We start from the raw sequence: 20026 nt of genomic DNA, 5'->3' as shown, positions 1-20026 counted from the left end.
TTCCTATAAATCTTTGGAGGGGGCAGGATGGAGGGGATGATTAAAGGAGGTGGAGCTTCTCCAGGGACTGAGTTATTCTCTTCTGTCGGCCCTCTACATCCCCTTTCTACTCGTCTTCTCCCTGCTCTGGACCCATCAGGACTCGTCAATGGGCTCCTTTGACCGCTGGCTCTAGTGGGGCTTGGCAGAAGATCTGGAGGACGGCTGAAGAGTGAGCTCGGCCACGCACCCCCCAGATCCGCCCCAGCTGCCTGTCTCCACCCGAGGGGGGCCTCTCTGCACAGCTGCTCGTTCTTAGTTCTGATGCTGTTACCAGCTCTGGGATGCCGCATCATGCCCTGTCGGTTTTCCTAAACCCTGCCCGGGCCATTGTAAATAACTCCTTTACCAAATTCTCCAATGAGCGTGCCTTCTGTTTCTGGCTGAGACTCTGATGGAGTGTTGAGCTACTACTCGACTGCTCTCTTGGCCTTCCGCAGCCCTCTCCTCCCAAGGCAAAGTGTCCCGAGCCTGGGTGCAGGGAGGAGGGTGGCATGAGCCAGGAGGACATCAGCAGACGCTCACGCACCAAAAAGCAACATCTCGTTCACGCACTGAACCCACCACAGTCTCCCACCTGCAGAGCTGTCAGATTCCCGCCAGATCAAGAAAGAAGAACCCAGCCAAAGAACGACAGTCCAAACATTTTCTGGAGGAAGGAAGGGAAGGAGGGAGGAAGGGCTGGGTGGGACGTGATCACGAGCCTTCCTCATTCAAGTGCCCACCTTGTCTTGCTGTGTACTCATTGTCCTCGATCAACCTGGCCAATCCGAAGTCGGCGATCTTGCAAATTAGTCCATTCCCCACGAGAATGTTTGCTGACCGCAGGTCTCTGTGGATATAATTCATGCGCTCGATATACGCCATTCCCGCAGCAACCTATGGAAACCGAGGAACACACGTTACATGTGGCTCCATGTACTCACACATCAGTAAATCTAAGGCAGGAATCGAGGTACCACAGGGCCTACCTGTGCTGCCATGTCCACAAGGTTTGGTAACTTCAGAGCTCTTCCTTCTCCATCTTTTAAGAAATCGAGTAAACTTCCTATGAACAAAACATAAAACCATTTCGATTTCCTTTGAAAGATAAAAATTCCCGATGAAGGGCTGTATTTGGTTTTCTTATTAGAAGTAACGAGGTAATTAAATGGAATAGTGCTATCGATAAAAAAAAAAAAGGTTTACACAAAAAACAGGGCAGAAGAAAATCTATGCATTGGAAGGCGGCAGTTTTACCTTTTAAAAATAAACTATGGTGGGACTTCCCTGGTGGTCCAGTGGGTAAGACTCCGAGCTCCCAATGCAGGGGGCCTGGGTTTGATCCCTGGTAGGGGAACTAGATCCCACATGCATGCCGCAACTAAGAGTCCGCATGCCACAACTAAGAAGTCCTGCAGATCCTGCATGCCGCAACCAAAAACATGCCACAACGAAGATCCCACGTGCTGCAACTAAGACCTGGTGCAGCCAAAATAAATAAAAATTTTAAATAAATAAATAAATAAATAAAAACAAACTTGATAACTTTAAAGAAAAAACTATGGTGACTCCATTTCTAGGGACACCAGAAATGGGATTAAAACTAGAAAAAACAGGACTCAATTCCCTTTACGTCATAGGAAGAACATATTGAAAGGCTGCACCACTTCAATCTCATTCCCAATCAGCACCCCCAACAAGAGTGAAGCGGGGAAAAGAGCGCCCAGCCGAGTGGTTCCCAAAATGTGGTCCTGGACCAGCAAGAATGGCAACCCCGGGGAAACTAGTTAGAAATGCAGACTCTCAGGTCCCACCCCACATCTACTGAATCAGCAACTTGGGAGTTCTGGCCTAGAAACTTGTATTTTAAGAAGCCCATTAGGTGACTCTGATACAAAGTAAAGTTTAGAATCACTGGCCCAGCTTATTGACAGATTTTAAATCAAGAAAAGAGTATCTGAGGAATACAGGGTAGGGCAGGTAGCTCCCCACATTAGATCATGGCCAATCAGGCCTTAAAAGATATCTTAAACAAAACGGCTGGAGCTTCGGAGCCACTGTGATGACACAGCCTAAGGAGCTCAGAATGAACACTGGGGCTGAAACAATCACAGGCAGAGGCTGGAGGCTCATGTGATCATTGGTGACTTTTTTCATGCTTTAATCACAAAGTTATTTACCAAATAACCCTGGGTACAAAGGACAAACAATCTGTCAGGGAATAATTCCAAATATATTTTAAAAGAAAGTAAGTGGAAAGGAAAAATTACACTGGTGTCCTCTGATGTACAACGAATTGCCTTTTAAGGCTGTTTCTTGTTTGGTTCATCTATTTTTCCAAAACAAAGTGATCTTTGGCCTTATCCCCAACAATACTGCTTTGATTAGAAAGAGAGAAAAAGAATGAGACTAAAATGTGCTCTTTAAAAGCATGTCTTTCTATGTCTGATGTTTAAGAAGAGAGCTGAAAAAAAAAAAATGTTGAAAAGACGGAGACTAAATTTAACCCAGAGATCAGTGTCTGATATTAATTGTTCGGCCCTGCAAAATATTTAATTTTTAACACAAGCTCTGGCATTCCAAATAACAGCAAACTATTATAGCTCTCTGTATCACCCCTGATACTAAAAATGAATTTCTTTAATTATGGAGAGAAGCTGGAACTCCTGACACGTGCAGCATGCAAAAGGTACTGCGCTTCACAAGAATCTGGGGGGCAAATTCAAGGTCATAGACTGTTCTTAAAATGTTTTCATTAGTAAGCACACAATTTGTACGTCTTGATAAGAATGCTTGATTCGTGGAGAAAGGAGGAAAAAAGCAAGCAGGCAGCTCCATTTCCCTCCCCAAAACAAGCCTGCAGGTCCCCGTGAGGGGGAGCCCGAGAGGCCTGGCCTGACCTTTATTCATATACTCGGTGACAATGTAGATGGGCTCCTCGGACACCACCGCATAGAGCTGGACCAGTTTGTCATGCTTCAACTTCTTCATGATCTGTGCCTCCTCAAGGAACGATTCAGGGGACATTGTGCCGGGTTTAAGAGTCTTTATGGCTACTTTTGTGTTTCCATTCCAGGTACCTGCAGACACCCCACAATATCAAGTCAAACCAAAGATCCTCTTTTGATGGAATAAAAAGTTGTTTAGTGAGTAGCTATTTGCATAAAGTCGGATTTTAACTTAAAAAAAACTTAACATTTTTTTTTGTTGAACAAAGACAATCAAATGTAAGGACTCTGTCAAGTATTTTCAACAGGAAAAATGTGTTTAGTTATGGCTATATCATGGTTTATAATTCTTTAAAATTTTTTTGTGATTTTGATATATATCACTTTCCTTTTCTGGCTCAGCCACGTGATTACAAATTTGTATCAAAAGCTCTGGATGGATACATCTTTTTTTTCCTTCTAGTTTTACTGAGATATAACTGACATACAGCACTGTATAGGTTTAAGGTGTAAAGCATAATGATTTGATTTACGTACATCACGGAGTGATTATCACAATTAAGTTTAGTGAAATCTGTCATCTCATATAGATACAAAATTAAAGAAATAGAAACAATTTTTTTCTTGAGAACTCAGGATTTATTCTCTAAACAATTTTCATATATAACATACAGCAGCATTAATTATATTTATCATGTTGTACATTAGATCCCTAGTACTTTCTGGACACTTCTTTATAAGGATGAAAGTCTACGGGTTAGAACAGGACTGGCCATCCAAGAGCCATCCCTTAGGCAGTAGAGTGAGCATGGAAGAAATTAGATTAAGTTCTATTTTATGGGGTGTGCCATTTAAAAATACATGGCAACACACTGAGGATGTTTGGAGATTACCTCTAGACTTTTAGTTGTCAGCAATGGATAAGCTGCTTGACTGAGTCCTTGAAAAGCTGAGCTAAGTGTGCTGATAAGCATTGGCAAGAAGCTCTCGGTCCACTTGCCAACACTTCAACCAGTAAAGGAAAATTCCTCAAGCTCACTGATGGTCAGCCACAAGAACAATGACTTCTATCAGACAGACTGGCAAAATTAAACAGCAGCTAAGAGGGAATAGAGATACCTGAACTTCACATGTTTAAAAAAAAATCTAGGAGGTTCAGAGGCAGGCCTGGTTTATGATCACCATCATTTACCTCATCTGTAAAATATAGAAATGGAACTGGATTCTCTCTCCAGTCTCTTTCAGCACCAAAATTAAAGAAAAAAATCTAAATTCTATGTGTATCCATTATTAGTCTTATGACTTTGAATTAAAACTATTTATAAGGGAAACAGAAAAATCTACTAAGATTATATTGTTTTCTATTTGGAAAAGAGGGCTGGTTTGAATTAACTTTATATTTAATATAACTGATTTTAGAACTAAAAAATTCTGTAAAGTGGAGCAACTCTTGTTACCCTGTTAAAAACATGATTCATAAAATCACAGCATGCAACCTACAAAAATATAAATTATTAAAGAATAAGTGGTTTAAAGAAGAGTTCATTCAAATCTTATAGAGGACTGACCACTAAACATAAATGGGAAATTTGACACCTCGTAAGTGGTCTATGTGAGTGTTTTAGCACCCCCAAAATTTAAATAGAGTGAGATCCTCCTCTCTAATAACAACCTGGTTACTTATGCAGCCTTCCGTCCTGAACCTGAACTGCCCCAACATGGTGTTTTATGTTCAGTAGGAAACAAAATCCTAATAACATGTGTAATGATTTAAAATTGGTAATTACAAAGTTTGAAAATAAATTTTTGTATAGGGTTTAAATCTTCCTGATTTTATGAGTGACTGCACTGAAATCATTAGGACCCACAAATACAATTATAAATTGGGTGGGGATGAGGGAGACGAAGGCCATATAAATATATTTTACAATATGAGAGTTAAATTACAGACAGAGATGGACACAATAATGTGGACTCTGAAACAATTATAATGATAATACTTATTATAATAGCATATGCATACTCACATACACGTGTATATCTGAGTGTGTATCTCTCTCTCTCCCCCTCTCTCTATAGGTAGTACTTACTAGTTGTCAGGTTCTGTTCTAAGTGCTTTAACTGTATTAAATCTTTTAATGCATATCACACCTAGATACCTATACCACACAAATCAACAGGTACCTACCTATATTGCTTTTAATTGACTCTAAGAAAGTAAGAAGGAGGATTCCGTAAGCACCAACATTACCTTACTGACAGATGTTTCAGGGTGTCACAAAAGCAGTGGGGAGGGCCAGTGCAGCTGGCCTGATCAATGACACGACAACCAAATTACGAGAGAAGTACGTGTGTCTACTGAGCACCTGCTATATGCAAGGGACTCTAAACACACTCTCCATGAAATTCTCATGACAATCCTAAGATGTAGGTATTATTCCAATTTTACAGATGAGGAAACTGAGGTTCAAGGAGATTAAATAAGCCCCTTGCCCATGGTTAATCAGCTAGAAAAGCTTCAAATCCAGGCTACTGAGCAAAAAAAGTCCGTGGTCTTCCCCTGCATTAGCCCAGCTATAGAATCTTACCTTCCCACATCTGAGGAAGAGGAAACACCAGTCTTATTGTACTAGTTTCCTGTTCTGTGAGTGCCTTACTTAACCACATGAAGTAGGATAGAAGGGTATAATCTGGATGGCCTGTGCCCGTCTAGCTATCCAGGTTAAGCGTCTTGGTCCCAACGGCTGTATATGTTTTTGTTCAAAACTGTTCTTTTAACTGGCTTTGAGATGCAGCCAAAACAAAATGTGCCCTCTGCCTTACCAAGCCACACTTCAGCGAAACACCCCTGACCCAGCTTCTTCTCCAGAAACAAGGAATCACGTGCAACTTCCCAAGCATCTTTAGCCAATCCAGAAGTTTGTGGGGTACAACTCGATGCAATCACAGTTAAGTTAAAACACAAACCATCAGCTTTCTCTACAGGAAAGGGAATTAATAAAGAAAACACAGTCCTTATAATCCATAATCATGCATGCACTAGGAAAGATGGGAGGTGACGTGCCCTTTAGGGTGACACTGAGTTCCTTCCACAAACATTTGCAGTTGGAAATGAAGGCATTTGGTGCAGGCTAGACTATTCCTTGTACCATTTACTGGTTTATGAATTGAGGCTCATATAGTAGTATCATTTGAGCCATTTTCCAATCTTGACCAGAATTCTGAAATCAAAGTCAAAATTATTAGTAATTCACATTTTCTTCTTGGCCAAAAAGTCTTTATTTTCACCTTCCATCTTTGATGTTTGGGACTTCCCAAACAAGAAAGCTAGTAATAGAGTAATTGAGTCTCAGCATACCCATCCATACTTCCCCAAACTGCCCATTTCCCAGTCTCTTGATCAACTGCAGGGATTCTCGAGGGATTTCCCAGACATCTTTGGTTTTGACAGATAGATCGGTAAGCCTTGGCATCCCTTTGTGACAGGGAACTACTAGGCGGCAGCAGAGGCCTGCGGCTCTCTCTGATGGGGCAGGGACAGCAGCAGGAGGGGAAAAGAAAAGCAAACACGTGAAACAACACTTAGAGGTGCACAAACCCAGCCAGCACACAGCGTTACTCAAAACAGTGCTATGTCAGCAGAGAACTATACACGTCTTGGAAGATTAGACACCACAAGCTGAAACATGTTCGTTGGAGGTAGAATAGAGGACGTTTTATATTTGGATGACTGCATACCCCCGGGTCTAATATAGTCTATATGTATATACAGATACAGACCGCTTTGGTTTCTGTGCTCACTGAATAAGAAAAATGTTTTCAGCCCAGTGTGCTAATAACATGTCTTCTGGAACTCTGCAAATACCTCCGCTGATTTCAAAAGGCACATCTGGACCACAGAATGTCAGCACAACTGTCTTTTGCCCCCATCTAACATCTAGGGTTTGGGGATTCTCTTTGCTATGAATATACTTAAAATTGTAACTTCAGTACAGGATTCTTGTACAGAACATTAGACTGTTATAAACTAGTAAGGCTGAAGATTATACCTGGCAAGGGAAAAAAGAGGTCATATTTCTCTAGTGATTTCCTTGGCAGTTTGAACTGACTCTATTCTACCAGTCAGATACTCTTGCTTTTTTGATTATTTTCCCTTAAAAAAATCTTTATAACAGTCTCCGATGTATAATTTAGGAGTCTGGTTTGAAAGGAGAAAGAATGGAAACTAAAATTCGCAGAAACTCAAGGATGCGAGAGAACTCTATTTCCTATGAAAAAGAGGAAGGGAAAAAGTCATTATCACTTATAGATTATTTGGAAGATTTTTTTCCCTTTTCGTCTCTCTGTCTTTAAAGAAAAAGCCTTTTAGAACCTAGCAGTGGTAAGGGAAAATTGTCTAAATGCCCAGTTAAACATCAGTCAGGTGAGAAAGGTGACAATGGATAAGGAATCAGGGCAGTAACAAAAGCTGCAGAGTGCCTGGCTTGAGGCGGACAGAGCACCACCAGCCGTACCCCACCAGAGGCCCCTCAAATCCAGGGAAATAAAATGTAGTGTTGCGGCCTTTTCTCCAGGAACCAGCTGCAAGTTCCTTTTTATTCCTTTCTTTTTTGATAGAATCAGGTTCTGAGACATTTAGGCAGGAAATTATTTATGTGTCAATATTTCAAAGGCATTTTATTGTGTGAGGGAGAGAAAGAGGGAGGAGGAAAAGCCAATATAAAAACAAATCCGTCTCGAGATGGATTTTTTTTTGAGATTAAAAAATGTCTATTGCTCTTCATATCCCTTCTCTCCTTCCAGCTTTATGATGTTATTAAGGTGCCCTTTCCAACACAACATTTTCAAATGATCCAAACCCTGGGGATCCAGCTGATGTTTGGCTGTAATGAAATATATTTAGGCATTTGAAAAATCCTTACAACATGCAGGCATTTTGAATATATCACTTACACGCAGGGAGATATTCTGCTCCATTTCTCCCAAGTATTTCATTAGAATCCACATAAACAAAAGATACCCCCTGCCCTAATCAACAAGTACTTCAAGTGTTATTAATGTTTTCATTTGTTCATTACTGCGCAGGATCAATAGATAGACATTTCTTATTGCCATTTTCAAAAAACTCCTTTTTTTTGGTGCTAAAAAATTATACACACATATTTTTAAATCAATGAGCATAGAGCAAGAGTTGAAGTCAAGCCATGTACTATTTTGGAGTCTTGTCATTGTTTTAAAGAATAATATAAAATGTATATATGGATCACACAAAAAACTATTGGGTTTAACGGGCTATAGATCTCTATCTGTACATGCATATCCCTATCTATTGGTGTGTATATATTGATATAGTGGGATTGACTTGCTAATCTAGGAAAGAAAGCAATCATTCTAACAACTGCACATAAAACCACCTTCTTTAATAAAATGTACAAATCACACACCTAAATACCTAATAATTGTATGTTTCTAGGAACAACAGACTAGTGGTGATGTCTGGGTGTTAGGACAGAGACTGATCTACTGTTTAAAAGCTTAATTTAATACAATAGCTGTAACAGATTTAGGAGCTGTGGATCATATACGTCTAAGTCTAGTTAGGAAATGGAAGTACTGGTGGGGAAGTAGAACATGATAAATGGATTGCGAAAGTCATCTAGTCATGACAATGAAATGCATGTGCAGCCATTCCCGCTACAGCGCTGAGTGTTAAGTAATGGTAGAAACACAGCACACCCTCTAGGAGGCCCCGTGTAAGTGTTCCCCCGGAGACCACACCCTCTTCCTTTCACAGTTCCTGAATTATATTCTGCAGGGGAACAGGAAGAGATAACTTCCAAGGATTTCAAGATGAAGACAAAAAAACAAACAGCTTTTAAAATTTAACCTATTGCTTTCTACTTGGAGAACTTGAATGGTATAATCTTTTGACAAACATATGGAACTAATAATAACTATGGAGGAAAAAACAGTGATAGAACCTATTCGGCCAAGCCCCACCTTGAGGGGCTAGCAAAGAAAAATATTTTCCTAGTGCGTTTGTATATATTTGTTGTACCTCTTTCCCCTTTCCCGCTCTGTGCCCACCCACACCCTCCAGCATCCAAATGGTTAGCAGCCAGTTAGAATTCAGGTTACCTGAGTAATGTTGTACAAGCTGCTGAAGTGTTTCAAACTGGGCCCGGGTGGTAATATAGTATCCACCGTTGTCAAGTTTGCGAATTTTATAATGTTTGACATGGTCTCCTTTCATATCATCCCAGTCACGGATAGAAAGTGAATAGGCACCTGGGAAATGTGCAAAGCATTAGCAGCTCCAATCATTTTGAGTACCAATTTGTTTTTTGGGTCTCATTTACTTGAGTATTCTGATTAATAATTATCAAGAGGAGACACACACACACACACACACACACACACACACACACACACACTCAGTAACATAGAAAGAAAACACCCTTTTCCTGCAAATGTCAGAAGATATTAGCAATAAAATGATTCTACCCTTGAGAATGAAAGCTCTCTGGATTTTTTCCTGTGATACTCTATTCAGTACACTTGTGCTGGTGAACATGGCATAGACCCAACTCCCCCCGGGCAAGACGAAGGGAAGCACAGATGCTCATGGCTGAGATTGTTGCCCTAGTCTCCGTTACCCACAGGGCATCACAGAGGCAGGGGTGGCGTGTACTGAAGAAATCTAAGGACTGTTTCTCTAGAACTGAGCTTCCAATTCTTGCTTCAGAACACTTTTCACAGTAGCAGATAACTAGTGTCTGGTATATCAAGCTAGAAGGCCACTGCTCTTTTCCTTTGGCCCAGCTCCTCTATTGGGTTCTAATGAGTTGTTACATAATGAGAAGGCCAGCAGATGGAGGAAAAGAAGTCCTCGGTTGTGGAAAAAACAAAAGAAATGCAAAAAACAACTGTGTGATTGGTGCCTGAGGAACTAAGAGCTTCAGAAAATCCTAATTCTAAAGGACTTCTGAAGATTCTATGATCTTGCATGCCTGGAGGAGAGAAGCGGTCCCAGCCCCTGTTTCCGGGGGGAAGGTCTTGATTTTGAGCCTCTGTAGTCCTTTTGGAACTGTCTGCAGTTCTAGAGACTGGAGGGGAAACTGAATATAGGACTCTGCTCACAAGGCAGGGAGGATATGTGCCATTTAAAAACCCTTGTACATTAGAGATAAGCCTTTCATCCCCTCTGACTAATCCACAGATTTGAATGACAAGCCAACTTCTTCAACTCGTTATCTTACCTTTGGTGGTTTCACTCTCACGGATAAGAAAGGTACCTCTTGGGTTTCCAAAGGACAAAAGCTGTCGCTCAGCATCTTTTCGGCCAAGTTTTCCAAAGTACCACCTTTAAATGAGATCAAGGGAAGGAAATGCTTTATAACAATGGAACAGCATCAGGTCCTCTGCCCATGAACCCTCCTCACCTCCGATTCCATCCTTAGCCTCACCCTGTGTAGTGTTCCCTAGCCTCATCTGATTCCCTTTCAATCTATTCCTGATTCCATCCCTAATCCATCTCCTTCACTCCTGAAAAACGATCAGATTTGAATTGCAGGTTATTTTTCTTCCCTCCAGAGATGACAGGAACTGGTGGGTTTGTGTTGAAAGTGCCACCCACATGCACAAAAAGAGAAACCCAAGACCTTGTTTTGAAATGGCAACTGCAGGAGACCCTTCCCACGCACCTCTACAAGACCCTGGATTTCTGAGCATAATTACAACCCTTGGGAAATAACAAAACACAGTCTTAGTGTCTATAAAGATCATTAATCAAGCATTGAAAAAATGTCAGTCAGAATGGACAGAGAACAAAGACACGGTATTTTCAGTAACTTCCTACCTACAGGAACTCTGAAAGAAAATGGTCAAGACTACGCCTAATTTGAGATGACTGCCGTCCCTGGATGCCTGTTTCTCTTTTCTTCCCGTCCAGCAGGGGTGAGGACTTGGATGGATAAAAGGCATCTGCTGCATGGCGGGGCTGTGACCTGCCGCACGTGAGCTCTGGCACAGCTGCAGGGCCAGGTTACTGCGTACGGTCAACCAGCAAGTCCTTAAAAACACTCAGTGTCACAGACGTGTTCATACTCTCCCTGTAATGACACTCCCGTGCCACTTTAGGAGGCAACACAGCACATCACCTGCCGACCTTCCTTATTCATCTTCACCTCCCCCTGCACCCTCCAGCCCTAAGCACTGCCTGGCACTTGGGTAACGTTTCTGCACCAGGTGCTGAGCGAGCAGCAGGTGCTCCAAGAGCCCCAGGGAGAACTTGGTAGCATTCCATCGGAATCTGTGCACAGGAACAATTTTTAGAATATTTGACTGTGAAAGGATCCAGTTTCTAAAATGAAATTTCAATTCATTATACTTGTACATAGCTATTATGTGTTCACTATCAAATTCTTTTGTGAATGAAAGAGCTTCCCTGAAGATAAGAAAAGACACGCTGCATGCCAGCTCCTCAGTGACTTTTAAAGGCACAAGACTGCAACAATGCTAACCCAGTGCTAGGTGGTATAAAGGGAATTACACCAATTATTTGTGAGAAATGACTTTCCGGGTTTGTATCAATAACCCAATTAAAATTCAGTGTAAATAGGAACAGTGATGAAAAGAGAACCACTGGAACAGTGGAGTGTACTAAAACAATCGTATTTTAAGATAATGGTAATTAATTGCATATGTAAAACCATAGGTATTATTTTTAAAATGCTATTTTATTCTTTAAAAACAAAGTACTTAAAAAACCTGACCATTATAAATGTAACTTAAATATATTGTGGGTAGGATCCCAGCTAAGTCAAAGTAATGCTGCATTTTGGTGGTACCTTTTATTCTGAAAGAACACAAAGATGTTTGCAAATCTGCCCTAAAAAAAAGATTCAATACGGATTCCTTTATTCACTGATGATGAAACACACTCACTGAGGGAAAAAAGGAGCTCAGAACCACTGAGTATTTGAGAGTGGGAAACAAAACAGATCTTCCTAGAGGAAATACAGAGGAATTAAAGACAAGAGAGCAATCCCATTGGGGATCTGGCTGGGGTGTGGAGTCTAACCCTCCCTGCAGCGCTTAAACAAACCCAGGGCATATTAAATATCAGAGCCAAAGCTTGGGCTGCGTGGCTGACTTTTCTCAACTACCTTTCTGGTAAGTCAGGCCTGCCCCACCGAGAGGAGAGGCAGGTCCCCAAGGCGTCGGGGGAAGGCCCGGGTCTCACGTTCAGGAGATCCTGTTCCACCTCTTTTCCCCTCGGTTCAGAGGTTAGGGCCGCCTAACAGGAGCCATTCTGACAGTTCTCCACTTTGGAAGTGCCCATGAATCCCCACAGGCCAGGAGGAGGAACCATGGCTGTCCCTTCTAGAATTCCCTCAGCCTATCGACCACCTTCCGAAACTGCCACCAGTGAAATCCTTGGGCTGTTAGTCACGATCTGCTATGAAATAAACCACCCGAGACCCCACATCAAAGGAAAGGACCATTTGACATGCATCACCACAGGATTTCCCGAGTGGTAGGATACACTGCATGTGAGTTACTCCTACCTGGGGTGTGGACGGTGTGTCTTTTCAGCACCCCTTTAACATTTCTGATTACATCGAGGAGAAAAAGCTCAAATTGATCTTTAACAATTACTTACACCCTCCCCTTTCTCTCTCTCTCTCCATCCCTTCCTTCTTCCCACCCCTCCCCTCTTTTCTTCAGCAGACTGCAGGCTTAGATCCTTGGGTTGGCAATAATACATGCTCTAGCTAGAATTTCATCACATTCTTATGGCTATTTCTATCTATGGCAAGTAATATTGGGTTTTCATTTAAGGTATTAATATAAAGTTTCTTCTCAAAATAAATGTTTTTTAAAAGTGAGCAGGCTTTAAGAAAAAATATTAAGTTAATAAGGGTACAAGTATTATCCAGATGTGGCAAAAACCATGGCATAGAGCCTGGGAGACAAGCACTGCCACATCCTCTCACCCCTTAATTGCTCTAGTGAACTACTTCTCCCACTTGCACAATGTTAATGGCACTTATCAGGGCAACTAACTTTTAAAAGCAAGTAGTTAAGTGAACACAACAAAACATACTCTTCTGCCTGGATGGAGTCAACTGGAGCCACATAATTGCTGGGAATGTAACCAGTCTCTCCAGTTGTCAAGGAGCGCGCTTCCCACCAATCTCCTTCCCTGCAGGGAAAAAAGAAAAGGAAGTGAATACGTCGACCATTTCAAAGTTTTGCAGTCACAGACTCTGTGTCCTAAGAGCATAGGACTATCTCCTAGTCATTCCACTACCAGATTTCTCCAAACTCCGACACAGCCTTCTGTTAGGGTCAAATGGTCACAATCTGTGTCAGCGGGGAGAGGAAGCCAGTTTTGTCTCTCACCTCTTGCCTTAGTTATGAATTCAGAATGTAGGATCCTGGCCATGAGGGGGCTCTGGTGGGGGACAGGGCGTTTTGCTTGGTAAGTGTCTCCAACTTAGATAGAGGGGAAGGGAACTCAGCCCCCACCTACTTAAGAAAAACATTGTAACAGCAACAAAACTGTAATTATGTGAGGTGAAGGATGTGTTATCTAACCTTGTAGCAAACATTTCACAATACACGTGTCAATCCATCACATTGTACACCTTAAACTTATACAATGTCATATTTCCAATTATATGTCAATAAAGCTGGAAAAAAAAAAATAAAGCATGCACTGCTAATCTGGCTAACAGTCTCTATTTCATCCCCTGTCCCGAGGCAACCAACATCCTGGTACCACTGGAGAGATGCAAGCCGCTGGCTTTAGCATTATTTTGCCAGCCATTAAATGATTCGAAAGAAAGAAGGAAAGAAAAAAAAGGAAGGGAGGGAGGGAGGGAGGCAGAGAGAGAGAGAGAGAGACAGACAGACAGACAGAAAGACGGACAGCAGACAGACATTATAGTTGCATATCACCTGAGAAAGGAAGCCTGTTAGGAGGCCCGTTAAGAGATGAAGTCGCTTCGAATACCTGTCTTGTTTGCCCTCAAGAAAATGGGTAGAAGAATAAAGCCTACAATAGGTTACGCCTTGCTCAGCCATTTTCTCCCTGAGGTTATTTCATCAAGTATTGACAGCGCTGCCCTGAGTCTGAAGGGTAGGAGAGGAAGGGTGGCTGTAGCTGTGTGCGTGCAAGTGCAGGCAGAGAACAAAAACTCGCTAAGGGGACGAGAGTCTTAGTCTCACCACTTTGTGTAGCCCAGTGTTCCAGCAACAGCATGGGCTCATCTCAGCGCTGTGGGCAGAAGGAAGGGAGGTGAAAGGGGGGTTATAATACCACTCTCAGCTTGCAACAGATGAGTAGATTAAACGGTTAGATTTCATATGCTCAGACTCACATAGCTGCATGTGACAGAGAGCAGGGGAGGAGTGCATGCCTCTTCTCATCAGCAACGGTTAGCATGTGTGTGGGGCTGTAGCTCTGACACTGACAGCGTTGCAGAACCCTCCACCGGCCTGCGGTCAGGAGCGCAGGGGGAAGGGAGGATGCACTGCCCCTGAGTAGATGGAGACCTCCTAGACTTCTGATCACCAGAAGCCCAGCACCTTCTCTCCTTCCTTTTTTGGTCCTTGAAGGCAGCAAGAGAAATCCCAAGCTGTTTTGTTGTTGCTGTTGTTTTCTCAATTCACTTTTTTGCTGGGCTGTGTATCAAAGCCCTCAGACAGGGAAGAGAAATGTTGGCTTTTGGCCCTGGTCAAGATCCTCCCCAGACTGACGCAATTAGGTAGAGGATAACCAGCCTCCATATTAAATGCAAGCCTTACTCCAGTGACCCATCCTCTAAAGACTGACTCTGAGCGAGGTGACGATGAGCAACGACTCCACATGGGCTTTAACACAGTGACAGGCAAATGCGGACCAGCCCACATGTGCTACAGGTGCAGTTGCAGGAAAGCGTCAGGTGACACGAGTAGCACAGAATAGCTCAGAAGGAGACAGGGTGCTGGCAAAGGCTTTAAAACACTTATGTTTCAGTTGGTTTTTCAGTCTTTCTTTTGTTACCCTATTAAATTTAAACAAATCAATCAAAAGAGGGAGATGATTTTCCCCAGAAAGTCTTTTATTAATAACCTTAAATTTAGTTTATGTCCAGATTTTTATTATGAAATAATTTATACGTACCAAAGACCGTATGTACAGATGAACACCTGTGAACCCACCCCCCAACTTAAGAACTAGATCCATCCGGCTGTGTGGAATCTACCCTGTGTTGCTCCCCTATCTCATCCCTCTGCCTTTTAGGTTCAAATCATGAAATTAAAAATGCTAACATTTAAACAGTTTGTACTGGGTTCATTTCTACATCCTCCAAAAGAAATACATGCAGTTATAAGTATATTATCTAAGAACATATGTGGAAGTTTGCTTTTTTCTTTAACACTGCATGCGTTTAAGGAAATTGCTTTCGAGCCATTATCTTCATTTTAATGTGGTGACATTTTTACTGCTCTGAAATTCCACTAGATGGAGACATTTCATCATAAAAAATAACCATACCGATCACCTCCAGTCTTTTTCTTTTCTCTCTCCCTCCCTCCCTCCCTCCCTCTCTCTCTCTCTCTCACACACACACACACACACACACACACACACACACACACACACACACACCTGGGAAATCTCCCAAACAGTGAGGAAAATATTAAGTACTTGCAGCAGAGGCTTACTTTTTTTACTACAAGATAACCTTCACTGAGTTAGTTCTAATTGATTTAAATTAAAAAAAAAAGTCACCTATCAATTTGGGGGTACACAGAAATGTCGTCTGGGGCAGGAAGCCAATGCACTTTGTTGCAGATTGTGACAGCCCAGTCTTATTCAGGTGACGTGGTATTAATCAAGTTATTTCCATTTCAAATCCAGCATTAACTATCTCATTTTGGTCTTGCCACCTAAATAGTTTAGCACAGATTAGAATCCAACTATCAGATTGTTCTAAAGTCCTGTATCAGGAATTCATGATTTTCTCTTAAGTGACTCCATTAATCTCACAAGGGTTTTCAGTTACTCATGAGAAACTGAGAAAGATTAAATCCTTTTCTCTTTTTTGAAGCCATCCAGGGTCACTTTCTCCATCAAAGGAGCTATGAGGTGACAAGGACACAATGTATTATGTAGTAAAACTCACATGTTGTGTCGAGACAGGCTGGTACAGACTCAAGACATCCAAAAAACCTTTTAATCAAATGAATAAATCATTTGTTTAATACACTAGGAGCCCAATTCACCTACAAATAAATAATATATTCTATACAATTTATTCACCTTGATTTAGGAAAATAGGATCTTCACTGTGCTACTTTTTCTTTCTTTACTTGAGTTACTAGGAGTACTTAGTATTATTAAAGCTGCATTCCTTGAAACAGTTCGTACAGTCCAGCTATTTCATTAATTCAGAGTTGGTGAGATTTTTCTTCAACTGTTATCTTGCTCTGATTCAAATATGTGATTTAAGCCCTGCCTCTGGTTTAGAAGAGCTTTTAAGTTTCCATAACAGCTTCCCCTGTAGCTCTAATGTAAACACTTAGTAAAAGAGCCTCTTCCCAATCCCCAAAGTTGCTCAGAGATGGCTTGTGGCCCCAGGAGCTGGGAGTCTGGAGCCCTGATGGAGCCAGGAAGTGACATTTGCAAACAGAAGTCAGCCTTGATCTATGGAGCTGTGGAGCGTTATTATAAATGCTGGATTCTTTCTAAATTTGGTCACTGCCCATCTTCCTCTCATAGGGCATATCCATAACAATTTTGTCAAATGTTTAGATGGGCTCTAAACCAGATTTCTTCTTATCACAATGAAAAGAACTTTAAAGGAGTCACTACCCTAGGCAATGGGCACTACTCCACGCTGTGTAAAATGTTTACTATATTTTAGAGTTGCTGTTTCTAGGTGGTACATCGCTAGTCATGAAATGTGAAAATAGGGAATAAAACAGATGAATTCACATATTCAAAATGGGTCAAGTTTGATAATGTCCAAATTCCCTACACTGAGCCCCTACACCAGGTCAATGAAGGACCTCCCATCCCCATGGTGGGAAGCAGTGCCGTCGGCTCCGGGCATGGGCACACATGCATATCACATGGCTTATGCTGCACTGTGAAACACAAAAGCCAGCCCTGTGGCCTCCAGTTCCTGCCTCTTGACAGGGAGAGGAGCAGGAGGACCCGAACTAGGAGGTGTGGCAGCTGCCCCAGGGAGAACACAGCCCTGTCCCTCCCTCTCTTTCAAGGGATGAGAGCCAGGGGCTGGGAGAGGCACGGGCAGGGGGAAGGAGACACATGCCATCTGGTTCTGTACTATGGCTTTGTTTTTCCTTCATGATTTTCTCTTCCCTGTTATTACCCTTGACTTCAGGATATTGTGTTTGTTACGAAAACCTTATTTCCACGCCATAACCTTGAAAAAGGGCATTTAAATGGCACGTAGGATGAGAAATTCCACTGGCAAGAAGGAATAACATTAAAGGGATAAAAAGCCTTTGTAATATTGTCTTCTAAGAGAACAGGGTCAGAGGTTCAAAAACCTTCTGTAAACATTAATGGCCATGCATGTAAATCATGAAATACAGATTGAGGCAGGTCGGATCTTCCTCGAATGTTTCTCCAAAATTCCAATTGGAAGCCACTCTAGATCCTATCCAGATTAACAAAGGAAGAAGTCACAAATTTGGTTTGGGCAAGGACTGGCTTTCCAAGTGCCCTGCAATCCAACATGTAAATCCATGTGCAATGTGGAGAAAACCTAAGAAAAGCTGTGTATGGTACCTCCTACTATTCCTTAATTCTTACCTTTTAGAAGTTACAAATTGATTGAAAAGTTCTAACCAACCTTGGCATTTAGGAAATACTGCATAAAATTGGGAGGGGAAGGAGGGTGTATTTCAGAATTCAAAGTTAATAGACTCTGACAAGAAGCATTCATCTGAGCATCAAATTAACAATAAGGAATCATAAATCAGAAGAGATCAAAGCCAAATCCCCCCTCCCCCATTTCCCTTCAAACCTTCATGTAACTCCAATAGTTCAGTTCCCTCTGATGTGGGCCTTTCCAACACTGAACCTGACACTTCACTCGGGATGCCATCCCCGCATCTCACCCTTGGCTTTGCCACCTGCTAGCTCCGTGCACCCGGGGAGCTCCCTAACCTGAGCCTCTGGCTCCTCCTATGTCAAAAGATGACTCTGAGACACACCTCAGACAGTTGCTGTGGAGAGCAAATGAGAACCTTTGCAACTTAGCACATGGCTGGCACATAAGGAGCCTTCAATAAATGGCAGCTCTTTACTATGCTTAAAAAAATTCCTTTGGCTACAGGAGGAGGGCTCATGGGGGGCAGGTGATGTTCTTTTTGATCTGGGTACGTGTTGCACACGCATGTTTGGTTTGTGTAAATTCCGCAAATGGTACACTTTTAAAAAACTGGTAAAATATGTATAACATAAATGTACCACTTTAACTGTTAAGTTGAGCGGTCTTACTGTGCGAGCACCAACCACCCTGCACACTTTTGATCTGTGCACGAGACCATATGCATTTAAATAAAAAGTTAAAAAAAGCCCACCCACCCCCCTGTTCATGATGACAATAATATATTTAAAAATAACCCTGTAACTACGGAGACAGTGCCTTCTGATGTCTGGAAGAGTCACTGTCCTATTACGGGAGGAATTCCATTCTTGCCCTTGAAAGGCGGTCCTGAGAGTTGGGGGCATCCTAGGGAAGGGGTGGGTTTTACAAGGAGGCAGTTTTCAGGGCCTGAGGCAGTTCCCTGTTCCAAGGACCACTCCTCTTTCCTGGGATGGGTGGGGTGAGCAGGGCTGCCTCTCACCTGCCCTTGGAAAAGCTGAAGAGCCAGACTTCGGGCCCTTCCACCACCATGAAATCCAGTTTGCTCAGAGAGCAGAGGGCAGAGTAACCAGACCTAGCAGCACTGGAGAACTTCCTGGTGGGCCCTCAGCCTCCAAGTGGCATTCTTTCCCAGCCACTGGGGGGCGCTCATGAGGGAAACTTGAGGTGTTGGGGAGAGGACCTGACTTGCACACATGGGACACCACCATTTTCTTTGGAGCCTGGATTTTTCTGGAGGGCCCCCATCTGTGCACACTGCCTTAACCTAACAGATATAATGTTTAAAAGCTATAGGGAAATCTGACCCATATTTACTCTCCCTAAAGGAAGTATTAAATGGAGGATTTGAAAAATGAGTGATTCTCACCCTTGACATTTCCCCATTGCCGGCTTAACTGCTGTTTCTACTGGCCACATTGAAAAGGCATGCTTGTAGTCATTCTCGAGTGGGCAAAATCACTTCTCCTTCCATCTTACAAAGATTTCAGTCACTTGCAAATTTTCATTATGGAAAATTGCCTCCACAGGCTTCACCAATGGGAATATTTAGCAGTTTTGAAAATGGAACTTGTTGCCAGCCTTACGTGAGACTAGGGCAACATGTGAAATTTGAAGAAAATCTCCGGGCAAAGAGAGGCTAATGTGGATAGGCCAGCCTCCTGCCAATCACCTGAAACTAGATTTGTAGAGGGCGAGGCTGGTGCTTTTACAACCTTTAAACCAAAACCAAAACCATCGACTCCGCTTCTATGATATCTTCCAAAAAGCTCCCTGGACACACAGCGCCATAAAGTACCGCACTGGTTCATCAACTCTTCTTTCCTCAAGTTAAGTTGCTGAGAATTAATGAATTGATTAGCACGTGTTCTCTTAGCATTTCAGAGATCTGAAAAGGTGCAGACTGCTAACACAAGAATTGTTGCCCAGTCTGAAAGGCATGCATGCTTCCCTCTCCCTCTCCAAACTTACGAGCTGTTCAATATTTGAAATTTTTCTCCTTTGTGAAAACTCAGGTCATCTTCCGTCCGTGCTTCATAATCGTAAAGGGCCACAAACAGGGTCACTCCTGACAAAAACAAAATCAAAACGGGAGAGATTATTACACCAGGGGAAATTAATTCCAAGAAATTAAATCTTCACTAAAACCTCATTCTCAAAATT

At 42.3% G+C, this 20026-nt stretch overlaps 1 protein-coding gene across 2 annotated transcripts in view; it reads right to left on the bottom strand.

The window, feature by feature from the left end:
- FYN (FYN proto-oncogene, Src family tyrosine kinase) overlaps window positions 1-20026 on the bottom strand; it is a 208826-nt gene that overhangs the window by 31023 nt on the left and 157777 nt on the right. Inside the window, exons 5-12 of one of the 2 annotated variants that reach the window (XM_061207612.1) lie at window positions 19835-19931; window positions 13078-13176; window positions 10229-10332; window positions 9108-9257; window positions 5793-5948; window positions 2922-3101; window positions 1011-1087; window positions 765-918 (exon numbers count right to left, since the gene is read on the bottom strand). In XM_061207612.1, the coding sequence (XP_061063595.1) occupies window positions 765-918; window positions 1011-1087; window positions 2922-3101; window positions 5793-5948; window positions 9108-9257; window positions 10229-10332; window positions 13078-13176; window positions 19835-19931 (1017 nt within the window). Of the gene's footprint in view, window positions 1-764; window positions 919-1010; window positions 1088-2921; window positions 3102-5792; window positions 5949-6327; window positions 6493-9107; window positions 9258-10228; window positions 10333-13077; window positions 13177-19834; window positions 19932-20026 lie in introns of both variants that reach the window. The other variant, XM_061207611.1, reaches the window with a different exon arrangement.

The sequence above is a fragment of the Eubalaena glacialis genome, chromosome 12, assembly GCF_028564815.1.
Source record: "Eubalaena glacialis isolate mEubGla1 chromosome 12, mEubGla1.1.hap2.+ XY, whole genome shotgun sequence".
Taxonomy (NCBI): Eukaryota; Metazoa; Chordata; class Mammalia; order Artiodactyla; family Balaenidae; genus Eubalaena; species Eubalaena glacialis.
This window is presented reverse-complemented; position numbering and strand designations above follow the sequence as displayed.